Here is a 20,029-nt window from a genome sequence, read left to right on the forward strand (position 1 = left end):
TTCATAGTAGAATCATCTGGAAAGCTTTTTAAAATAGGGATGAGTGAGTTCTCCCCTATAGGATTGGGCGCATACTGGGTGAACCTAGTGTGCAGCCAAGGTGGAGAGCTTGCAGAGCATGGTGTGAACCTCAGCTCTTTTTTTCTTCCGCATTTAATCTATCCAAACAGGTGTTCTTAAAGGAGACGCTTGCAGAAAATGTGGTCCAATGTGAAAAAAGGGGGGCTGAAGATTGATGTAGGTCGATGTTGGTGACTGGTTAACGGCAGTGAGCATCCTGAGCTGTCTTCTCTGCCAAGTCTTTGCTGTCCAGGTTGAAGGATATCTTCTCCGAGATTGTGTTTTTGCTGTGCTGTGTTCGTCAGGGTAGGCTGATTGCTGTACAAACAGCCCCCGGATCTCAGGGGTGTAACACGAGCACATGTATTTCTTGCTCCTCTCCCATTCCTACGTGGGAAGCTGAGAAGCTCAACTTTACTCCGTGTTACTTTGTCTTGGAGATGTGTTATCGCTGAGGGCACCTGGGTGGCAGGAGTGGCAGGTAGAGTCCAGAGGACCACGGGGGCGTGTTAGCCACCAGACATGGGAGCAGCACATGTCCCTCTTGCTCTGTTGTTCGGTTGGCCAAACTCGGTCCCTGTTACTGATTGCTTTCCTTACCAAGGGAGGTGCAAATGTTGTCTACCTCTGGGTGCTGGAGCGTGGAGAGTGGGATTGGGGAACACGTAACGTTATTTCTGCCTCACATGTTTTAACTAGAGAACTTATGCCTTTGAGTTTTGTTTGTTTTAACATAATTTAATCATCAACAACCACTAGATAGGTGAGTGTATGTTTTACTGTCAAAAATTATTTAAATCTCTTCTTGTAACTTTCTCTTGGGTTCTGTGTTGTTCATTTGGTGCATCCTTGCTGAATGCCTCGGGTCTGCCAGCCCCAGGGCTGGGCAGGTGCCAGCTATGGGAAGGCGAATGCTAAGTCCCATGCTGGGGAGATTCTGGTTGCTGATAACAGAAAGCTTAACCACAGTTGGCTTGGCTGCATGGCTTTTATTATCTCAGACTAGACAAGACAGGGCACTTCAGGGCTGTGGATTCAGCCACTCCCTCTGGCTTCCACTTTCTCCAGATCAGTGTGGATTCCCAGGTTCTTGTCTGCAGCAAGCCGGGGGTGGGAGGGCCTTTCTGCTGTTCTCTTTGGTGTGCGTGCAGCCCTCCCCAGGAGCCCTCAGCACACTGCACTTTAAGCCTCTTGGCTGAAATGCTGGCAGCTGTCCTGGTCAGCATGCAAAGGGAATGGAATGCCTGCAATTGGCCTGGACCAGTGGTGATTCCCCATGGGCCCGTGGCACCCAGCAGGGCACAGACGCGTCATTTCTGAGTCATTTCCTCTCCTTTACTACACGTGCTTAATCATTCACCAAGTGTTCAGCAACATTCCTCTCTTGTGATAACTTCCTGGATTTTGGCACTCAGAGAGCACTTCTTCACAACTTACATGGAACTCATCTGTTATATCGCCCATCGAGAGATTATCAGCATGCCGCCTTGTGATATTGGTGGCACTGCTGTACTGTCATTCATGTCCTGGGTTTACCTTTTTTGTAAGTTTTCTGCCTTTTTACTACTTCTGCTCTTCGCACTGTACCAAGCATGGTGCCTTACACAAAATTAATTTTTTCTTTCAAATTCCTTCCATCTCCATACTTTCCTTTCCGTATCCAGCCAGTTGGTCTTGTCCAGGACCTACCTACCGCCACACACCTGGGTTATGGCAACAGATCAGGATCCCTGAGGGACCCTCTCTCCTGGAGCATTAACTCCAGAGCGACTCTGATGAGCTGTCTTTGCCTTCCGTCTCACACAGGTGCCTCTGAATGGTCAAACTCGATCCTTTGGCCCCCTCTCTCCACCGCCTCTCCTCAGTCCTGCTGACCTAACCAGAACCGCACTCCCTCGTAGATCTTTCCAAGCTCATCTGACTTCTGTGCTCTTCACATTGTTGTCTAAACCCAGTCCTTCCCCTTTCCTCTTTGCCTGGCTGGTGTTTGCCAGTCCTTTAAGGCACAACTTGTACCTTACTCAGTTCTCCCATTGCCAGCCTCCCCCCCCCCCCCCACCCCACCCCCACCCCTCTGCATTGCTTTGTCCCTTTTCCTTAACTGGCATTAAAGCAGGGCCTCTCCAGGACTTTGGACTCAGACGGATCTGGTGTTAAATTCTGACTAAGCTTAGCTGCTGCCTCCCTCTTAGGACAATTATGGGAATAGAATGACTTAGTGTGGGTCGAGTACCTGAGGGCTCATTCTTCATCCCCTCGATAATATTTATGACTGATTGCATTTCTGTGCACATTTCCCTGCTTGAAATGCCCCCAGAAACATGCTGATAATGTGCTTACTCATTTAACAATGTCTTGCCCAGTGCCTGCAACCAGCCTGGCACTGTTGAGGTGTCTGGGATATGTAGTAGACCTTCCCTCCCATGAAGGGCACTGTCCATCTAATTACCTTATCTTAGCAAAGGTAGTTCTGTTGACCTCATATGCCATTTGAGGCCAGCGGGACAAAGGACTTCTCCTTTCATTCAACTCAGCTCTTGAAACAGGCATTTTTAGCTCTTTCCACCACCTTTCACCAGGTGTTCAGTGGATGGGTTGTAGTGACATTGGCCAAGGTGGTTTTTGTAAAAGAAATTATACTTAGAAGCACAAACTTTCACGTTTTGTCTTTCAGTGGTGAAAGCGGGGCAGGTAAAACCGAAAGCACAAAGTTGATCCTCAAGTTTTTATCGGTCATCAGTCAACAGTCTTTGGAACTCTCTTTGAAGGAGAAGACGTCCTGTGTTGAACAAGCCATTCTTGAAAGCAGGTATTTCTTCATCATCTCTCTTGTTTCCAGCAAATAGGATTCACTTTCCTCACGGTATGGCTTTTATAAGAAGAGTTAAAACTAGTGGGTCTGTTTCCTCTCTTTCTTGACTTCTCTTTCCTCAAGGAAAGGTCTTGACATGCACATAGCAATTTCTAGTAACCCAAGCAACAGAACCTGACCTTCCATCCTTGGGCCAGGGTTGAGTTGGGGAGGCCTCCTTTTCTACCAGAGTCCTTGACCTGCTTTTTGAAGGCCTTGCTATCAGCAGGAATTTCTGCCTCCAGCCACTGAGGGACAGGGGGCTCAGTATGGAGGCAAGTGAGCCTCTGTTCTGCATTCCGCCCTCTGGAAGTGCCATGGGAGCAAGTCGCTTATTTGTAGCTTCATGTGGCAGAAAATCACTGATCCATCCGATGGCAGTGAGCCTCATGATTTGAAAGAGGGTGGTGTGGTGAGGTATCACCTAGAATTTTCTTTAAAATATGCAGTTGCCCAGAATCTGGCTTGTGCCTTACAATATTTTAGAATCTATAGGGACTTTATAGATCCTACTAGAGGCACAGTGCATAAAATTCATGCATGGATAGGGTCCCTAGTGGCTGCCAGCTGCCAGCCAGAGCCTTCCTTCGTTCCACACCACCCCCTGGTGGTCAGTGTACATCATAGCGAGTGATAGAACTCCTGGTCTTCCAAACTCCCCCGGAGACATGTTGCATATTAGCCTTTTATATATGTAGAAGATTATTTAGAAATTAGTCCAGGAGTCTACAAACTTAGTCCAGATCCTACAGCTGGTTTTTGGTGCTTTTTATTTATTTTTTCATCCAAACTTATTTTTTAAATTGTCATAAAATACACGTAACATAAAACTTCTAACCTGAAATCTTTTCCCAAGTACAGCATTAGGTACATTTACCTGGTTGTGCAGCCATTTCCACCATCCAGCTCCAGAATGTTTTTCATCTTCCTCCTGCAGCCTGTTTTTATAAATTAAATTTTACTGGGACCCAGACACTCATTTGTCTATGGTTCATTTTTGGCTGCTTTCACGCTATCGCGCCAGAGCTGGGTAGTTGTAATGAAGACCCCGTGGATCTTTACAGAAAAGGTTTGCTGATCCCTGACCACTTAGAGATGACCCAAAGAAGTAAATGAGTTACTCCCAAGACACAACCAATGGGTAGAATTTTCAGGACGGACTTTTTCCAGTTCCTAGAATTAGAAGCTTTTTCTGTGTAAACCCTGGCTGGAGTGTATGCCAGTCAGCCTAAGCTGAGTTGTGCAGGGACGAGCCATCCTGGCCTCCTTCACTCAGTGAAACATCCTGGGCTCGCACAACCAGCCCTGAGAGCTCTGCCTCAGGTGGATGTTCCTGATAAACCCATTTCAGCGAGTGCTTTGGAGACCTGGCTCTTCTGTAAAGGAACATAATCACCGTTGGTCCTTTTGATCTCAGACTTTTCTTGCACTTGTGTATTTTGACGTCTGTGGGGACTGTCCTTGCTGTTTTTTAGATCTGTCCTCATTAACACGGCTGCTGTCCTGACTTCTTTTCAGCCCCATCATGGAAGCTTTCGGCAACGCGAAGACCGTGTACAACAACAACTCCAGCCGCTTTGGGAAGTTCGTTCAGCTGAACATCTGCCAGAAGGGAAATATTCAGGGCGGGAGGATTGTAGATTGTATCCTGTTTCGTTTAGTTTTTTGTTTTTTTTTGTCTACAGTATTTGACTCCACAAGTAGAAACTGTTCTTGTCATAAGGATGGATGAAGAATATGAATGAAACATGTCTGTCTGGTTCTTTCTATCCAATTATTGCTCTATTATTACTGTGTTTGACCTATTAATTATTCTAGGGGATAAAGAACCATTTTTATTTTGGAAATCTCTGAAATGTCCATAATCTGAAAAAAATGGATTTCTGATCAAACATCAGCTGTTGTTTGAAATCAATTCTGCCTAATTGTTTGATACATCCTAGGGTGCCATGGGTCATGTTTGAAATTGGATTTAGGTGAAATAGTCTATGCTTTCAGGGCTTATCTTTTGGCACCGGAAGTCTCAATGGCAGCGGACTGGGGAATTGTAATTATTTGGGTAACAAAGAACAGAAAATGAGAGAGTAATTAAGCAGGTCATATCCTGGTTTTGTTCCTTGACTTGCCATTGCTTTTCACATGAAGATTTATTAGAAAAAGTAAGTAGACATGATTTAATTCAGGTTTGCCTTCACAATAACAATTTTCGGAAATTATTGGTTTGTGTTAATTAAGCAGGGGGAAACATCTCTGAATAGAAATCTGATTTATTTCCACAGAACCGAGTAGTAAGGCAAAATCCTGGGGAGCGGAATTACCACATATTCTATGCACTGCTGGCAGGGCTGGAGGGCGAGCAGAGAGGTGAGTCACTCATTTTCCCTTTAAAAACCATCAGGACACAAGCAGACATCTGTTTGAACTTTGTCAGTATTCCACCAATCGATTCGAAATGTGAGAGAGTATAGACAGTGTTGAGTTCCTTTCAGAGCCAAATAATGTACAGAGAAAGCATCAATAGGGAGATCTTGGGTTTTGTGTTTGTTTTTGGAATCTTGGTGCTTTTCTGATGTAAGGAGTATTTATGGAAACGTTTATATATAATGTATTACAACTCGTTTTAGTTTGAAGTTACACCCGAAGAAAGCTAATTTCTGAATATTTGATTATTTTTGCTGAATATTTGATTTTTAAGAAAAAGCAGTCAAGCCGTAACCGGTTTGGCTCAGTGGATAGAGCGTCGGCCTGCGGACTGAAAGGTCCCAGGTTCGATTCCGGTCAGGGGCATGTACCTTGGTGGCAGGCACATCCCCAGTGGGGGGTGTGCAGGAGGCAGCTGGTCGATGTTTCTCTCTCATCGATGTTTCTGACTCTCTATCCCTCTCCCTTCCTCTCTGTAAAAAATCAATAAAATACATTTTAAAAAAAAAAGAAAAAAGAAAAAGCAGTCAAAACAGGATCCTTATCCATTTTTTTTTTCAGTAACATTTTCTATCATACCATTTAGTCTCATTAGATTCTTTCTAATTTTCCCTATCTGATGATTAAGAGAGGACTTTCTCTTAATAGGGGACTACTAGCACAGAATTATTATTATTTTTTATTATATTTTTATTGATTTCAGAAAGGAAGGGAGAGGGAGAGAGAGATAGAAACATCAATGATGAGAGAGAATCATTGATCAGCTGCCTCCTGCACACCCCCACTGGGGATTGAGCCTGCAACCTGGGCATGTGCCCTTGACCACAATCGAACCCGGGACCCTTCAGTCTGCAGGCCGACGCTCTATCCACTGAGCTAAACCGGCTAGAACAAGCACAGAATTATTTATGTACTCAATTTTAACATCACAAAGTAAAAACTCAGATTCAGTCTTATCCTGGACAGTCAAGCATTGATGTTGTTGTTTTCTCCTTTTCGTAGAAGAATTTTATTTATCTGTACCAGAAAACTACCACTACTTGAGTCAGTCCGGATGTGTAGAAGACAAGACAATCAGTGACCAGGAATCCTTTAGGGAAGTTATTGTAAGTTACTTTCTTATTTTCCCTTATTTAGAGTGACACAAAAAGAACAAATTTTATTTTCTGTTTCATATAAAACTTTTATTAAAAACAGAAATAATTATATTTGCACCACTGTCTGGGAACAGTATTTTTTTCTTTCCCAGTTTTATTTTGGCTCCCTCAATGTCTCTCATGACTCAGATTTTCTCCATTCACAATTCATATACTGCATTACTCTCTTTGCTGAAAGATCTTGCATTAGAATAAATTAGAAAACTCGTTCTTATTTTTGATGAGTTGCAAAAAGACGTCTCAGGAATTTTTTTTTCGATTATTTTTTTATTTTTGCTTTCTTTTTTTAAATTTTATTTTTATTTAAGTATAGTTGATATGCAGTCTATATTGGTTATATTAATTTCAGGTGTACAATATAATGATTCAATATTTTTATACTTTACACCATGATCGTCCCACTATGTCTAGTATTCATCTGTCACTGTGTAAACTTACCACAATATTGTTGACTATATTCCCCTTCCTTTCACCCATCTCCTCATTCCCCTTCCTTCTGGTAATTATCCCTTTGCTCTCTGTTTCTGTGAGTCTATTTTTATTTTGTTCGTTTATGTTGTTCTTTAGATTTCACATATAAGTGAAAAAAACATATGATATTTGTTTTTCTTTGGATTATTTCACAAAGCATAATACCCTCTCAGTGGTTCTCAACCTGTGGATTGCGAACAATGAAAATATATCCTGCATATCAGATATTTACATTACGATTCATAACAGTAGCAAAATTACAGTTATGAAGTAGCAACGAAAATAATTTTATGGTTGGGGGTCACCACAACATGAGGAACTGTATTAAAGAGTCACAGCATTAGGAAGGTTGAGAACCACTGCATCCATCCATGTTGTCACAAATGGCAAGATTTCATTCTTATTGCTGTGTAATATTCCAGTGTGTGTGTGTGTGTGTGTGTGTGTGTACATGTACACACACCACTTTTTCTTTATTTATTCCCCTATTACTGGATACCTACATAGCTCCCACACCTTGGCTTTTGGAAATACACCAAAAGTAAGCAAATAATAAAGATCAAAGCAGTAACAAATAAAATAGAAAATAAAAACAATAGAAAAGATTAATGAAACTAAGAGTTGATTCTTTGAGAGGACAAATACAATTGACAAGCCTCTAGCAAGACTCATCAAGCAAAAAAAAGAGAATACAAATAAATAAAGTTGGAAAATGAAAGAGGAGAGATTACAATGGGCACCACAGAAATACAAAGGATCATTCAAGAATACTGTGAACAATGATATACCAACAGTCACAACCTAGAAGTAATGGATATTTTTTAGAAATACACAACCTTCCAAGATGAAACCAAGAAGAAACAGATTCTGAACAAACCAGTTAGTAGCAGTGAAGTTGAAGCAGTCATCAAAAAACCTCCCAACAAACGAAAGCCCAGGACCAGATGGCTTCACAGGTGAATTCTACCAAATAGAATTAGTATCTATCCTCAAACTATTCCAAAAAAAAAATGGAAGGGGTAGAAACACTTTCAAACTCATTCCTCAAAGCCAACATGACTCTGATACCAGAACCAGACAAAGACACCACAAAGAAAGAGAATTACAGGCCAATATCCCTGATGAACATAGACATCAAAATTCTCAACAAAATACGTTGCTTCTTTCTTGAAGCTGCCCAACAGTGCTTTGTGATAGGACCTTGTTCCTGGTAACCCATAGACTCCTAATTATCGGAGTGGTAGTTTCACTGCAGGTGAGACTGACTAGCTGACTGGCCACTAGGGGGCACTGGCAGTGAGGCCTGCCCTCGTCCTGAGTGCCTGGAGAAGGTGCCTTGATGGCTTTCCTCTTGGGGCACCGTTTTCTGATTCAGAACTGCTTGTTCTTGTTAGCTGCAAGTTAATTTTTGGAGCGGGTCCTAGTTTCAGTGATTGCTAGCTTTTATTTTTAAATTATAATGATAGGTTTTGACATTTGAAATGTGGTCTTATGATGAAAGGCTTTGTCTCCTAGAAAGGAAGAAAAGTGTATACATAAATTTGGCTTTGTAAATATACACAACAAACTTAAAAGTATTCTATTGACAGATCCTTAATACTTACTTTGCAATTACCTTTTAGTGTGGACCCGTCAGAAATGTCAAAGACAACGTAGCTGGTGATTATTGAAATCAGGAACATGTGGTTTCCTCCTTCTGGAAGTTCTAAGCAATGTTGTTGGAAAAGAAACATAAATGAGCAACTTTTCAGAAAGGAGGAAAAAATTCTTTTCTGTAAAAAATAAGATTTCTTTCTCCCTAAACTCACAAAATCATGAATTGGAGAATGGTTTTAATAATTTGTTAAACCCATAAAATATGATCCATGGCAACAAGCAGAACACATGCTCAAGTATCTATAATAATAAAAGCATAATATGCTAATTAGATGGGACAGCCTTCCGCATGACCTTCTGGATGAAGCTGGGGCTGCAAGGGAAGCCTGGGTCCCAGGTGACAGAGGGAAGCCAGTGCCAACAGCTGGGGGAAGGACGGCCTACTCTTGCACAGATTTCATGCATCAGGCCTCTAGTCTATATTATAAAAGGCCTGTGGCCCTAACGCCATAATGACCAAAGACTGGCGCGGGTGGGCGGGGCCATGCGATTTCGCGTGCTGGGCTTCTAGTATTTACTAATATGGGAAAACTTGCTTATTACGTAAATGAGGAAGGTGTTATGCAGCACTATAATCTTTTTATTTAAATAATAAGCATTATATATACAGGGTGGGGCAAAAGTAAGTTTACAATTGTATGTGAAACAGTTTATTCTTTGATTATTTATTAATTATTGTATTATTTTCCATACAAACATCTGTAAACCTACATTTGCCATACCTTGAATATAATGTATATATATAATAATTATATATGCAGAAACATATTGGAACAAAATATACCAAAATGTCACCCATGAGGCAGAATTCCAGGATTGTATTTATTCTTTACCAGTCTCTGTGTTACATTTTTACAACAAATATCCCAACTTTGTAATGATTATTATGATAATATTCTTAAAAGTCATATTTCTGTAATATAGGAATATAATCATAAGTATCATTACCAGTACCAGCCAGCCCATCTTTCTGCCTTGGGCAGCACTCTGTTACCAGGAGTGACACAGAAATGGATAAGAAGACTCCAGACTCTCCTGGCTGGAGGTGACTTTATATGTTCAGCATATTTGAGTACCTGCTGTGTGCCGGGCACTGGGGAGACAGAGCAAGCCAACCACATGATCCCTGCACTCTGCTGAAGATGACTGGAACAGATTATACTGTGGTTTTTTTTTTTATGTAATTCATCTCAATATTTCCTTCCAACCGCAAATCCCACTTACATTTGTACCTTCATACTCGAATTCCGTAAAGCTCCTTTTCCCAGAGGTTTGGGGATTGTAGGAAGGAAAGGGACTACATTCTGCTGGGGCTCACGGACATTTGTTAGCAGAGTTGTTAAAGTGCTAATGGAGAGAAATTATTTCTATGAATATGTATGAACATGTCACTGGTGTTCTTTTTACTTTTTATTGATTTTTTTTTGAGAGAGAGAGAGAGAAACAGGGTGGGTGGGGTGGAGCGAGACAGAGAGGATCATCGATTTGTCGTTCTGCTTATTTATACATTCATTGGTTCATTCTTGTATGTGCCCTGACCTGGGGTTGAACTGGAAACCTTGGCGTATTGGGATGATGCTTTAACCCACTGAGCTATCTGGCCAGGGCTGGTGTTCCATTTTTTTAGCTTCTAAAAAAAAACACATCCTTTTTTTTAATCAACTTTAATGTCAATATGCTTTGGCAATATACTTACGGAATTTGCTTAATTCATTGAGAATTTATGTATTTGTAAAAGTCATCATTGGCATCGACGGTGACGCCATCAATATAAATAAGCACCTGTGACATTAATATAAATAAGTAAGTACCTGTGAGGTATCCTGAGCAATTATGGGGGGACCTAGGTTTGCTGGGGCAGGGACAGGACCTGTTAAACTTCGTGACCATTTTTTATGCAGCCTTCCAAGTTGCCTGTTAACTAATCAGTTAGTATGGAAAGCTATTTTTTAAGTCAATAGTAACAACTAATGTATTCTGTCACCTGTATTGACCCAACAGGATAGGGGCTGATGAAATGTGTGTGAGGTAAGATGAGTCTTTGAGCTATAATCTCAGTGTTTTCTTCCTCCACAGTATTGAATGTTTTCCAGTGAGCCTAGTCATGAGCCACTCTGGGATTTCCTCACCATATGGGCTCACTGGGCATATCCATGGGTGTTTAATGGTGTGAGCCCATGTATATGTATGCACAGATTCATGCCTCATGAGTCAGAGTTTAAGAAAATGTAAAGGGCTGACTTGATACCTCGATTTTACCAAGCTTGGAAACAGTCTCTTTCAGTATTGGAAAACTTGGGAATATGAGCAAATTTTATATTACTAAATAGCATATTATGGCCTTGCTGTAACATAACATTACAGAATAAGTGATTATATTACTTATAATAATTGACTATGCCCAGAATAGCCTTCTCTCCCACCATTTCCATTGTACCATTTATTCAGGGTTCATCTGTGATCCCTTTGCCTTCCTGAATGGAGCCTTCCCCCTCACAGCTGACTTCTGAGACCCTGAGCAGATCAGATGTACCTATTGTCAGTGAATTATCCTCAATTCGCTGCTCTTCTCTATTTGTTTCTAGTGTGACACCCTCACTGCCTTCAGTCCTTCATGGTTGGGACTGTATCGCCCCTAACATCTCTCACACACACTTTCACAAACATTTAATTTTTATGGGCTTAGTGCAGACTTTATTGAAAATATGTTGTCAAACTTTGTGCCAGTTTCATAACTAAATTGCTGTTTAGTGCTTCTGAACTATACTGAGAATTTCCCAGGGTTTTTATTTTTTTTAAGTCTTGAGCCCTATTGTTGAGAAAATAAGATAATTATAATAAACCTTAAAGTGCTACTCTTGCCTAGGGGTGGAGATTGCTACTAAAAATATCGTAAATAGGACAGTAAGAGACAATGGATGGAGCTCTGGCTAGCAATTTTGGCACTCACACCCACGCGGGCGATAATTGGTTGCAACCATTAAATTACCCCATGGTGTTATTAATGCAATTACCACTTATCACCACACTCCTCACTAATTAATTCACTCAGAGTTGGACTTGAAAGTGAAGAAGTCACAAGTTTATTAATGAAGTAAGCACGCTTTATCCATCTGTTTTCGTACCTCCCTCCATTTATAATCTTTGTATGTATTCTCAGAACTTAACCAATTTTTTCATAGGGCATCTTTTGATATTTTTCATTTGACCATTTGAAATTTTCTGCTACTGTAGACAAGTTTTCAAAAATCTTGTTTCTTTTAGCTATGTTTAAAGTCCTGGTAGGTGACTTAAAGCAGTGAATATTTGCATTTCTGTGGTCATTCTAAGATGAGGTTAGAACATTTTTATAAATGAGTATTGACTATGTCTGGTAATATAAGGAAAACTTTCATCATAGAAAAGGAAAATATTAACTTTTGCACAGCATAGGTGATTTTTTATTTTTATTTTGCTGATGTCTGATTTGATCCTGACCACTGTTTTAAAGTCCTGAACATAATAAATTGTTCTGTATTTCTTAGCCCTATTTCTTTGCATTTAGAATAAGTAAATTGGAGTAATTATTTTTCCACAGGCCTTTTTATTGATAAACACTTGACTAATAGTTGTTTTTGCATTAAGTTTTGTTTGTACCCTGAAATGAGTCTTCTCACGCTTGATTAAATAATTCATGGTCTTTTCATTTTTTGTAATAAACTTTACTGAGCTAAAATATACATAAAATAAAACGCTCCCATGTAACGTACGCATTTCGATGAATTTTTAATTTACACACCCATGTACCTACAACCACAATCAACAGAAAGGACAGTTCTGTACCCCAGAAGTTCTTTGTTCTCCTACCCAGACAATCCCAGCTACCCCAACCCAGCCTGGGAAAGCACTGATCTTTTGGTCACCATACATGGCATAGGTTTGTCTTTTCTAGAGTTTCGTGTGTAAATGAAATCACACAGAATGTATTCTCCTGTGTCTACCTTCTTTTGCTCACCCACATCCCACATAACACCATTCATTCCTCTGCATGGTGAGCAGTATCCCATTGGGTAGAGAGCGATTTGCATAATAGTCTCATTTTTTGTTCAGAAAGACGTCAACAACATTAAAGGACATGATACAACACAGTGTTTATGAGCCTACCAACACTAACATATTTTTCATTTTTTGTAAGTTTTCTTCCCGTCCTGATTTTATTAGTTATGGATAAAAAAAATTGTAGTTTTTACTCTTTGAATAAAGCAAAATATAATCATGTTCCTATATGAGGTTGAGAATTTCCTTTAAAAACGATTCACTATTCTAACAATGTTATTTACTCTATTTGTTTTGCCTAATTATGGGTTAGTTAGAATTCTCTGGAAGCGTTAAGATAACACTGTAGTGACATTTTGCAAAACTTTATTATTGTCAACATTTTCCTTGGAACAAGTTTTCGTCATTGAAGTTATTGGAGATTACACAGGAGATTTCTTTCTTTCTTTTTTTAATGTTCTTGGAAAGTAATAAAGTTGGATCGATAACAAATTCTTGGACTTTGAATCTTGTTTATGCAACCCTGAGAAAATTCCTTAACCTCTCTAAACATTGTAAGAGTGTATACACATGTGGCCCAACACAGTCCTGCCACAATCTTGTTTTCCAAAAAGTTATACTCACTTATAGTACCAGTGGCCAGTGCCTAAACATCCCAGTTTCGCCACTTTTAGGTCAATTCTTCAGAAATGTTTTGCTAATTTAATATACGTGATCCCCGATTTTCTTTAATTTGTGCGTGCTTCGTTTCTATGACAGAGAATAATTTCTCTGTGGATTTGCACTTCCTGTGTAAGAAGGGCCTATTTTATTTTTGTTGTGTATCTCCCAATATAGCTCTTGCTCCTTCCCTTGCATTTTTTTCTTTTAATTTTGTTTCCCTGTCTATTGTTTTGCCCTTTGTTTCAACTTCATTGTTTTTTCCTTGTAAAGAAATCCTGTGTCTCATTTTTTAAAATCTGCAGTTGTTTCCTTTTGCAATTTCTATTGCTTCAAAGTGGTGCATGGTTTCCTTCTCCCACGTCTCCTGTGGTCAGTGCAGTGATTTCGGATCCAAGTCCTCTTTTTTTTTAAAATATGTTTTTATTGATTTCAGAGAGATGGATAGAAACATCAATAATGAGAGCGAGTCATTGATCGGCTGCCTCCTGCACGTCCGCGTCCCCACTGGGGATTGAGTCTGAGACGCAGGCATGTGCCCTGACTGGGAATCGAACCATGACCTCCTGGTTCGTGGGTCGGCGCTCAACCACTGAGCAACACCGGCTGGGCCCACGTCCTCTTTGTAGGTCATTTCAGGAGTCTTGTCGCCAATTCTGCCCTCAGTTGAGGATGTGGGTGTGAGTGCAGTGTTCCTGACATGAAGATGGCTCCTAAATCCCAATAGAAAATGAGCAGATCTTGGATGTGATCGAGAAGACTCCTGGCTAAAGTCGTTTGGATACTTGCTGGTTTCAAACCCTTTGCATATTTAAAATACAGATGTGGACGTGTAGGTAGATGCCTGTTTATTGTTATTTTTCCCCCAAACAGCATTTTGTTAGGTTCCATTTACTACGCAGAGGCCAAGATAAGACCTTAAGAACCCTTTGGAGAAATGAGAAGTGGAGACGTCAAAGAATGTCTAGGGCAGATAGATCCAGATCCATTCCTAGGTCCACCCGTACCTGTTGTAAAAGGATACAAAGACTCTCCCATTGTAGAGTCCCTGCCCGATTTTATTCCACCTCCCTGGGTTCCTGCTGTGAGTAACCATGAGGACAAGCCCCAGAGTTGACTCTGCAGAACTCTAAGGAAGGCTTAGCTCCCCCAAATTGCCCCCCTACTTTCATGTGTAAGAAAATAAATGTTCCATTATGCTTTGATAGCTGTAGGAAAAAATGTAATTTTTTGTGGCATAATTAGGAGGCTTGTACATTAGGCGGATACTTATTTTTATGTCATTGATTGGGTTCTTCCTCAACATTCCACAGTTCTTAACCTCGTGTTCTTTAATGTGTATCTGTGTAAAGTCTTTATCTTTAAAACTGGTCATGCATCTATTTCCTATTTTCTTGCCTTTTAGAACAATACCTGATAATTCTGTTGAGCAATGAGCATTTAAAAAAAATTTCTCTTTAGTATGAAAAACAACAACCACAACATAAACAATGAAACACGTCACTTTTCTTCCAGACGGCAATGGACGTAATGCAGTTTAGCAAGGAGGAGGTCCGGGAGGTTTTGAGGCTGCTTGCTGGCATACTGCATCTTGGGAACATAGAATTTATCACTGCTGGCGGGGCGCAGGTTTCCTTCAAAACGGGTAAGGCCGCCCCTCCCGCCCCTGCCCCTCTTTCCTGCCTTGGCTTTTTCCTAGTAGGGAACTTAGACCTGAAATAGTTACTGTCTGGCCTTTTGCAGAAAGAGCTTGCTGACCTTGAAATAAAGAGCTACAGAGCTCTATTCCTCATGTGAACTGTCAGCAGATAAACGGTCAAAACCTCTGAGACTTGGTTCCAGAATGGGAGGGTGGTTGTGTTCTTGTTCCTACTAAGAAAGAAGGAACATGGGCCAGATCAGAGGAAACACGCGTAAGGAGGATGAGCTGTAGGGAAAATGTCCTGAGTCGGGCGGAGTGTGGACACAGTTCTCCAGTTGTCGAGTGGTGGCGCAGTGTAATGGTGAGGCCCTTAGTTTTCAAGGCAGAGGCTCGGTCCGCAGCCTGGCACGGCCTTGGGCTATTTCCTGGCTTATTTATCCCCTCAACACCAGCAACTTCTTGTTGGTAAAGTGCCTCGGAGATGTGCTGTCGAGATGGAGTGAGTTCATGCACACATAGCTGTGTCAGTGGTCCTCTTCCTGGAGCGGTTTATGTATTTATTTTTAAACTGTTCTGATGGAAGCACTATATGAGGGCACGGAGGCTGGGAACTTAATGAGGTCAAGTGCCAATGGCTGTAAGGAGCCCAGTGTTGCAGGCCAGTAGTTCTGAAACGTTCGGTCCCAGCACCTCGTAATCATCTTAACATGATGGAGAACCCCAAAGAGCTTCTTTTACAAATGTGAGTCTTATCTATTGGTGTTTACAATATTAGGAATTAAAACAGGCATTGCAAAATGACCATAACAAACCCTTTGCATATTAAAATACAATATTTGTATGTAAGACTATTTTCCAAGAAAAACAAATCAGTAAGAAGAGTCACATTGTCTTATTTTTTGCAAGTTTCTTTAATATCTAATGTATAGAGGCCAGTTGGGTTCTCATATCTGCTGTTACATTTATTTTGTTCGAGATACCTCAGGTCATGTAGTCCCTGGAAAAATCATGGGTATACTGGTGAGGGGATGAGAATAAAAAAGCAAATAACATCTTAGTATCATCATTGACAATAGTTAGGACTTCACAAACCTCTCACAGTGTCTTGGGAACCCCCTAATCTTGGGGTCTCTGGACTGCACTTGGTCCAAGCTCCAGGTTCTTTGCTAATAACCTAGGACTTGATAAAGGAGCGACAAACGTGCAATAGAATGTGTGTCCCATCACTTCTGCCTGAGGGATTCAGGGAAGCTTTCTGCTTTCCTGTGTTGCTATGAGTGGTTAGCTCTGTACCCCCTGGGGGTCCCTTCGGCCTGGTCCTCTTGGGGGCTGGGAGTCCGTGTTCACTTTGTTCTTCATTCCCAGCCTTGGGCAGGTCTGCAGAGTTACTTGGGCTGGACCCAACGCAGCTCACGGACGCTCTGACCCAGAGATCGATGTTCCTCAGGGGGGAGGAGATCCTCACACCGCTCAGCGTTCAGCAGGTACATGCCCTTTGCTATCCAGGCTGGATTTGAAGGACGTTCCTGGGGTTTCAGAGCCATGGCTTGGATTCAAATAAGTAACTGTGGTTCACAGTCAAAATAAAGATATCCGCCCGGAGGGGAGTAGATAAAGTTACTGAATTGTTTCTAAGAGACGGTGTAGCTGCCTCTTTAAGAGGGTTGGGTCTGGTGCAGATGGCCTCCCTGTGAGTCCTGACTCTTCCACCTTTTACTGTCTGCTCTTAGGAAATTTGTTCACTGTGCCTCAGCTTCCTGTATAAGACCTAGTTCAGAGGATTCTTGTAAGGGTAATAAGAAAACATATATATTCTAAGTACTTATTGATTGGCACAGAATAAGAACTAAATAAACGTAAACTATAATACATTATTATACATGAAAACAGTGCAATAGTATGTTGTTTTACTTATTTTTGCCTCTGTAACAGCCTGGAGCTAGTTATATGCTCTAGTCTGTATAATACCTGTGTCTTGATTAGATAAGTCAAAAATACTAACCATATCCCATAAAGGAAACTTTTATGTGTACAAAGTACAAATAGGAGAAGAAGATAAAAATGAAAACACTGTCTTCATTATTGTTTTCAACCTGATAAAATGTGTAGCTGTATATATCAGCCCAGGTTCTTACCTAAACTCAGCACACAGAGTTGTCGTTGGAGCCTGGTATTTAAAGGCATCCTTGGTGAGTCCTACTATAAAGGGACAAGCAAGCTCCAGTTTATCCTTTCTTCAAGTCTGTGTTTTCCGAGGTGGCATTGATTTACTTGCCATTGAGTCCCCGGTGCCACCTCTGCCTGCCACATGTGTCTCCCAAGAGTTCCCGCGTGGGTGGGGCGGACCGGCCTGGCTGGCTGTCCCTGGTCGGGGACAGGGTGACCACGTCTCCTCCCCGCAGGCAGTGGACAGCAGAGACTCCCTGGCCATGGCACTTTATGCGCGCTGCTTCGAGTGGGTGATCAAGAAGATCAACAGCAGGATCAAAGGCAAAGACGACTTTAAATCCATTGGCATTCTTGACATCTTCGGATTTGAAAACTTCGAGGTATGCTTCCACCGGTGGGACACATGCATTCTTTTCTATCCACTTATTGGCTGATCTTCAAAACTTTCGGAACAAACACTGATTTTTTTTCTGGAGATTTTTTTTTCATCTTTATATATAATAGTGAGAGCATTAAAGATACTTTTTGAATGGTTTCTTCCCTTAGGTTAATCACTTCGAACAGTTCAATATAAACTATGCAAATGAGAAACTTCAGGAATATTTCAACAAGCACATTTTTTCTTTAGAACAACTAGAATATAGCAGGTAAGCACTCCTGGAATCCTATTTCAATTTTTTTTTATTAGCCACTAAATTAGAAAGGTACAGGTTGCTATAACTCAGCTTTTTTTTAATATTTCTACAGAGAAGGATTAGTGTGGGAAGATATTGACTGGATAGACAATGGCGAATGCCTGGACTTGATCGAGAAGGTAATGTATTGTTGAAGAGTCGTTTCAGTCCCAAGGGTGTCCAGCTGGCTGATTCATCTTTATGGGAACGAAATGGCTTGTGTGAACACGCACATCAAAGATGTGAATGTTTAGAAGACAATGGGCCATTTGGAAATGTAAATGTAAATGTGCAGGGTTGAATTTAAACACTTGGCTGCTTCAAGGCTATTGTCTCCTTGACTCAGTATTTTTAGGATCAGCAGCGGGCAGAGCCGCTTCACTCACGTAGATTTTAAGTCAGCATCAAGGCCTTGCCGGTACCAGTAAGACACCAGCCAGTTGTAAAAGTTTTGTCCACAAAATAGTGGTGGGTTCAAATGTTTTTTTTAATGTTTATGTGGAATTTAAATTTATTGGATTTCTTTAAAGTACTATTTTGAATTTTTTCAATTAAAGAGTTACTGTGCCTTTTACTTTCTTTTTTAAAATATATTTTCATTGATTGCAAAGAGGAAAGGAGAGGGAGGGAGAGTTAGAATCATCAATGATGAGCGGGAATCACTGATCAGCTGTCTCCAGCATGCCCCCGTGAGGAATCAAGCCCACTACCCAGGCATGTGCCCTGACCAGGAATGGAACTGTGACCTCCTGGTTCATAGGTCAGCATTCAACCACTGAGCCACACCTCTGGGCTGTGCCTTTTCTTTTAACCCCTTATTTGATACAGAGTAGAGAGGAAAGGAGCTCTAAAATATTTTGAAGCATGTTATGTTCACTTTTAACTCATTTAACCTTCTTTCTCTCTTCTAGAAACTTGGTCTCCTGGCCCTTATCAATGAAGAAAGCCATTTTCCTCAAGCCACGGACAGCACCTTATTGGAGAAATTGCACAATCAACATGCGGTATGTCAAGACCTGCCAATTCTGAGTTATGTCTGGGTAGCAGATCTGTGGATTAAAATGACATTCGAGATATTTCAGTGCTGTTGGTCCCCCTGTACCTCCACATTTAATTTTGTTTTTTCACATAACAATGGAGCGCTTCTTCGATTTCTAGAACTAAGTTAAAATAAGCCAAAGGGGTAGATTTGGCCCCCCCTGTGCCTCCACATTTAATTTGTTTTTGCCTCTTAAGCCAATGGCGGTCCTCTTCGATTGTTAGAACTAAATCAAAATCAGCCAAGGGGGTAGATTTGGGGCTGTTTGTCAGATTATGCCCATGTATATGAGTATAGAATTTTTTGTTTTTAACCTGTTGTAATGACACAGACAAGAGGGACATGGTTTTCATTAAGTGTATCACCAGCTGTGTGGCTATATGACTGGTTTTGAAATTGCTTTTACTGTAGTAGTTAGTTTCCTCTGGAACTCAGTGGAAACCAGTAAGTAAAAGTAGGCATTTGTATTTTTTTTTTATTAGAATAACCACTTTTACGTGAAGCCCAGAGTCGCAGTCAACAATTTTGGAGTGAAACACTACGCTGGAGAGGTAACTTCTTAATTAAGATCCTTATTGACATTTGCCCAGTTGGTATTTTAGAGAAATAATACTTTCAGAAGCCAATCATAAATATATTCATATGACTTTTTTTCCATAGGCCTATCTTTAAAGGGAGTCTCATGCTTTTCAACTGAGATTACTCTTTTGATCAATTCTATCTTCTTGCGTTTATTTTTTTAAAACCAGGTGCAGTATGATGTCCGGGGCATCTTGGAGAAGAACAGAGATACCTTTAGAGATGATCTTCTCAACTTGCTAAGGGAAAGCCGGTATGTCAGTCTCTTCCCTAAGACATCATTAGCGAGCAAAGTAATATTTATGCAAATGCCTTTAATCTACAAATATCGAAACAGTGAATATGGAAGCAACTTAATCTGTTCTCTTCTTCCCTGGGCAATAGTTCACCAATAAAATGACCAACAGATATACGAATAGCAGTGACTACCATTTAATCAGGGGCTGTAAGCACAGCAGATCCATGAGTTAGATACTGTTTTGACTCCTGTTGTGCAGATGAGGAAACAGACTTGGAGCAGTTAGGTGACTCGCCCAAGATCCCTCTAGTTTTGATTGGTCTGCTTGGCTTAAGAACCCAAGACTGTAACCAGTATGACCGGCGTTCTTCATGACA

General features: G+C 40.9%; 1 protein-coding gene across 3 annotated transcripts in view; it reads left to right on the forward strand.

The window, feature by feature from the left end:
• MYO10 (myosin X) overlaps window positions 1-20,029 on the forward strand; it is a 199,964-nt gene that overhangs the window by 103,468 nt on the left and 76,467 nt on the right. For 2 of the 3 annotated variants that reach the window (XM_059694748.1, XM_059694747.1), the window contains 12 exons: window positions 2,735-2,869; window positions 4,430-4,547; window positions 5,170-5,275; window positions 6,335-6,438; window positions 14,827-14,956; window positions 16,319-16,437; window positions 17,356-17,502; window positions 17,669-17,769; window positions 17,870-17,936; window positions 18,708-18,800; window positions 19,318-19,386; window positions 19,585-19,667. In XM_059694748.1, coding sequence (XP_059550731.1) covers window positions 2,735-2,869; window positions 4,430-4,547; window positions 5,170-5,275; window positions 6,335-6,438; window positions 14,827-14,956; window positions 16,319-16,437; window positions 17,356-17,502; window positions 17,669-17,769; window positions 17,870-17,936; window positions 18,708-18,800; window positions 19,318-19,386; window positions 19,585-19,667 — 1,272 coding nt within the window. Of the gene's footprint in view, window positions 1-2,734; window positions 2,870-4,429; window positions 4,555-5,056; window positions 5,071-5,169; window positions 5,276-6,334; window positions 6,439-14,826; window positions 14,957-16,318; window positions 16,438-17,355; window positions 17,503-17,668; window positions 17,770-17,869; window positions 17,937-18,707; window positions 18,801-19,317; window positions 19,387-19,584; window positions 19,668-20,029 lie in introns of all 3 variants that reach the window. The other variant, XM_059694746.1, reaches the window with a different exon arrangement.

The sequence above is a fragment of the Myotis daubentonii genome, chromosome 4 (genome assembly GCF_963259705.1).
Source record: "Myotis daubentonii chromosome 4, mMyoDau2.1, whole genome shotgun sequence".
Classification (NCBI taxonomy): Eukaryota; Metazoa; Chordata; class Mammalia; order Chiroptera; family Vespertilionidae; genus Myotis; species Myotis daubentonii.